Source organism: Nerophis ophidion, linkage group LG16 (assembly GCF_033978795.1).
Source record: "Nerophis ophidion isolate RoL-2023_Sa linkage group LG16, RoL_Noph_v1.0, whole genome shotgun sequence".
Taxonomy (NCBI): Eukaryota; Metazoa; Chordata; class Actinopteri; order Syngnathiformes; family Syngnathidae; genus Nerophis; species Nerophis ophidion.
In genome coordinates this window covers 44162613-44167612 of record NC_084626.1, presented here as the reverse complement: position 1 = coordinate 44167612, position 5000 = coordinate 44162613, and the positions used below count along the sequence as shown (strand labels likewise).

Genomic DNA, 5000 nt, shown 5'->3' with positions numbered 1-5000 from the left:
GGCGGATCGGCGCGGCATCTTCAGTAATGTGGATGCTGTATAGTTCCGTTGTGGTGGAGAAGGAGCTGAGCCGGAAGGCAAAGCTCTCAATTTACTGGTCGATCTATGTTCCCATCCTCACCTATGGTCGTGAGCTTTGGGTTATGACCAAAAGGACAAAATCACGGGTACAAGCGGCCGAAATGAGTTTTCTCCGCCGGGTGGCGGGTGTCTCCCCTAGAGATAGGGTGAGAAGCTATGCCATCCGGGAGGGACTCAAAGTAAAGCCGCTGCTCCTCCACATGGAGAGGAGCTAGATGAGGTGGTTAGGGCATTTGGTCAGGATGCCTCCCTCTGGAGTTGTTACGGGCACGTCCAACCGGTAGGAGGCCATGGGGAAGACCCAGGACACGTTGGTAAGACTATGTCTCCCGGCTGGCCTGGGAACGCCTCGGGATCCCCCGGGAGGAGCTGGACGAAGTGGCTGGGGAGAGGGAAGTCTGGGCTTCTCTGCTTAGGTGACCCTACCTCGGATAATCGAAAGAAGATGGATGGATGGATGGCATGTTTTTATAACGTTATGTTTAAGTTGCTCAGAGTCAGGACTTCATTCAACAAGTTCTCTACCTTGTTGCCAAATGTTGGTGCCTTCAGAGGTTCCACTGAACAAACTGTAGTTACCTCAACAAAGTGGGAAGGTCATTTGGTATGGTTAAGACAATAACCCTATCCCAGTGTCACGAATGGGCCAAGAACCTGTTAGTGTGACTGTAGTCTTTGCATGAAAGAACACACCAGTCGAGCTCCTGTTCCATGTTCTTATTGGTTCTTCTTCACACATTTTACAGCAAACTCTTCACTTTTCTAGCCAGATCAGTCAAGCGGAAGGGCCAAACTCCTCTCCCAGAAGTCGTCCAGCCTGGTGGAACAAATGTTTGGTTCGTCTTTGTTTGGCAACAAAGAAAGCAGCTTGACTGGCGGACTGACGTCTGGGAAGGTGATGGACCCCAGACTGGCGGAAGGGAGAGGAAGACCCATCTGGACTGTTGATGACAGAGAGGCGCGCATATCTCCTTACGATTCTCAGGTAAATCAATCTCCTGTGAATAGACCGAAACGGTTTTACCATATTCATCGATCATGCCTTACAGACCCATGATTCTCTCAACCCCAACAACATGGAGTTCTGGATGGACGACACTCCGGGTTACGACGCCCTACTCAGGCGTAAAGAGGCGGGCATACGCCGGGCCAAGGTCTGCAAGTTCCTGGCGCTCCTTGCCGCCGTCCTGGCTGTGGTTCTCATCGTGGTCATTCCCATCTGCGCCGTGAGATCATGAGCTCGTTTCGGACATTTTCCACAGCCGCTCCGTAACCTCGTACTCGCACAGCATCCTGGTAGACAACGATTTGAATGTGACAGAAGAAGTCTGAACTTGTGAAACGCTTTATTTTCTTCGGACGGATCAACTGTCAAGTCCAAAGTTGGGGCTTCAATCACTTAGTGCGCACCATGCTTGTTCCATTCCCCGGTATCTTTTCTTCATGCAATGGACCTGTGGAGGGAGAGTGTGATCAGCGCACCTGCTGGAGCAAAGGTCACCGCCTCTGTCGATGGTGCTGAGACCGGAGCACTATCACTTAACCTAATCAGTGGCCTAGTGGTTAGAGCAGGGGTCAGCAACCTTTTTGAAACCAAGAGCTACTTCTTAGGTACTGATTAATGCGAAGGGCTACCGGTTTGATACACACTTAAATAAATTGCCAGAAATAGCCAATTTGCTCAATTTACCTTTAATAAATAAATCTATATATATAAAAAATGGGTATTTCTGTCTATCATTCCGTCGTACAATTTTTTTCCTTTTATGGAAGGTTTTTTTGTAGAGAATAAATGATGACAAAAACACTTAATTGAACGGTTTAAAACAGGAGAAAACACGAAAAAAATAACATTTTGAGACATAGTTTATCTTCATTTTCAACTCTTTAAAATTCAACCGCAGAAAATGAAGAGGAAAAAATAGCTAATTCTAATCTTTTTGAAAAAAAAAAATAATAATTTATGGAACATCATTAGTCATTTTTCCTGATTAAGATTAATTTTAAAATTTTGATGACATGTTTTAAATAGGTTAAAATCCAACTTGCACTTTGTTAGAATATATAACAAATTGGACCAAGCTATATTTCTAACAAAGACAAATCATTATTTCTTCTAGATTTTCCAGAACAACATTTTTTGAAGAAATTCAAAAGACTTTGAAATAAGATTTGAATTTGATTATACAGATTTTCTAGATTTGCCGGAATAATTTTTTTGAATTTTAATCATAAGTTTGAAGAAATATTTCACAAAAATTATTCGTCGAAAAAAATAAGCTGAAATGAAGGATTAAATTAAAATGTATTTATTATTCTTTACAATAAAAAGAAAAAAAAATACTTGAACATTGATTTAAATTGTCAGGAAAGAAGAGGAAGGAATTTAAAAGGTAAAATGGTGTGTTTAAAAATCCTAAAATCATTTTTAAGGTGGTATTTTTTCTCTAAAATTGTCTTTCTGAAAGTTATAAGAAGCAAAGTAAAAAAAATAAATGAACTTATTTAAACAAGTGGATTTTCAAATTCTATTTGAGTTTTGTCCCTCTTAGAATTAAAAATGTCCAGCAAAGCGAGACCAGCTTGCTAGTAAATAAATACAATTTTAAAAATAGAGGCAGCTCACTGGTAAGTGCTGCTATTTGAGCCATTTTTAGAACAGGCCAGCGGGCGACTCATCTGGTCCTTACGGGCGACCTGGTGCCCGCGGGCACCACGTTGGTGACCCCTGGGTTAGAGTGTCCACCCTGAGATCGATAAGTTGTGAGTTCAAACTCGGCCGAGTCATACCAAAGACTATAAAAATGGGAGCCATTACCTCCCTGCTTGGCACTCAGCATCAAGGGTTGGAATTGGGCGTTAAACCACCATAAATGATTACCAGCCAAAACTGCTGCTCACTGCTCCCCTTACCTTGTCTTGCATTCCTATTTTGTTGGCTTTTTCTCTTTTTTTTGGTATTTTCCTGTAGCTGTTTCATGTCTTCCTTTGAGCGATATTTCCCACATCTCTTTTGTTTTAGCAATCAACAATATTTCAGTTGTTTTTATCCGTATTTGTGGGGACATTGTTGATTGTCATGTCGTGTTCGGAGGTACATTGTCTTTGCTCCACAGTAAGTCTTTGCTGTCGTCCAGAATTCTGTTTTTGCTTACTTTCTAGCCAGTTCAGTTTTAGTTTCGTTCTGCATCTCTAAGCTTCAATGCCTTTTCTTAGGGGAACACACCTTTTGTTTATTATTGTTTAAGCCATACTTGCCAACCCTCCCGAATTTCAGTGCCCCTCCCGAAAATCTCCCGGGGCAACCATTCTCCCAATTTCCACCCGGACAACAATATTGGGGATGTGCCTTAAAGGGACTGCCTCTAGCGTCCTCTACAACCTGTCCTCACGTCCGCCTTTTGTCCATACAAAAATATGCATTTTTTCCCACACACACGTAAGTGAATACAATGCATACTTGGTCAACTTGTTTAAGTCGGGGTCCACGTTAATCAATTCATGGTAAGCTTATGGAAGCTCGCCATAAAAAGTAAGTCTTGCTGCTGCTAATGTCGGTCACATGTGCAAACAGATCAGTGCACATCCAGAGGAGGCGTTTTCCAGGAATCTCTTTGAGTGGGAGTTTCCACTTGTAAATGCAATTAATGGGCTGTTTGGAGTGCATCCTCACGCATTAAGCGGTGCTGGCCTCGGCTTCCACCCTCACCCCCAACATCAGACTCCATAACAATTTAATTTGCCTTCCCCCCACAGTGATGAATGTGGTTTCCACTTGGATGACAGGTTGCATTTGGTAAAAAAAACAAAAACAAACTTCCTGTCGACTTATATGCTTTGGGTGCCAGGCTGTTAATAGTTTAAGTGGTTGACGGACAGGTGGAGTAAATCTAATTCAGTTTTATCACATCTGGGGAGTTGAGGATGAAGAAAAGTTTTCTTATTTGTGTGCTTGTATGACTGACTCAGCATATATTGTGTTGCGCTAGTAACGCGAATGCAAGACAACTTGAAACACAAACATTTATCGCGTTTATTTACGGTTTATTCCAGAGATGTCCGATGGCTAAAACAATGATAACATCTGCGGCTGAGGCCCCCTCTCAGACAAGAAGTTTTTGTCCTTGCACAGATAGAATAGTCTAACTTGAGCACATGAGCTAATAACTATAGCAACTGACTTTAAGCATACTAAAGTTGTGTGATAATAATTATACATTATTATTCTAACACTGAGGATGAAGACGAGTTTTCTCATTTGTGTGAGTTTAAAGTGTGCTTGTATGACGGACTCTGCATATATTGTGTTGCGCTTGTAACGCAAAAGCAAAACAACTTGAAACACAAACATTTATCTTGTTTAGTTACGGTTTATTTTAGAGAGTTCCGATAATGGCTTTTTTGCTGATATCCGATATTGTCCAACTCTTAATTACCGATTCCAATATATACAGTCGGGGAATTATGTCAGGTTGACATGTATTAAACAGACAAGAAGCAAGGAACCATGCAGAGACAGAGTTCAATTTCGCTCATGGGGAGAACGCATGGAGCTGCACACTTAGTCACAGTCTCACCCGACGCTCTAAGGTTCAGCTCCCGCGTCCCTCTATTTATTCAGGAGTTCCACAGTCAACATCACTGAGGCCGCCTCTAAAAGAAGTGGTCACATATATTATGCAAAGCAGGTCCAGGACGCACAGTACGTGACGGAATGTGCTGGGGCCTTGTAATTCCGCCTTGTCTCTGCTTCTGCTGCGTGCTGTCGTCTTATCTGCGTTGAGGTCTTTGAAGTCCTTGGCTGTTAGCGGGCTAAAACAATGATAACATCTGCAGCTGAGGCCCCCACTCAGACAAGAAGTTTTTGTCCTTGCACAGATAGAATAGTCTAACTTGAGCACATGAGCTAATAACTATAG

The 5000-nt window shown here is 42.4% G+C and overlaps 1 protein-coding gene across 3 annotated transcripts in view; it reads left to right on the top strand.

Moving 5' to 3' along the window:
• LOC133535438 (major intrinsically disordered Notch2-binding receptor 1-like) overlaps nucleotides 1-5000 on the top strand; it is a 22297-nt gene that overhangs the window by 14509 nt on the left and 2788 nt on the right. For 2 of the 3 annotated variants that reach the window (XM_061875278.1, XM_061875279.1), the window contains exons 3-4: nucleotides 848-1066; nucleotides 1131-5000. The exon at nucleotides 1131-5000 is cut by the window's right edge and continues 2788 nt beyond it. In XM_061875278.1, the coding sequence (XP_061731262.1) occupies nucleotides 848-1066; nucleotides 1131-1319 (408 nt within the window). In that variant the 3' untranslated portion in view covers nucleotides 1320-5000. Of the gene's footprint in view, nucleotides 1-827; nucleotides 1067-1130 lie in introns of all 3 variants that reach the window. The other variant, XR_009802222.1, reaches the window with a different exon arrangement.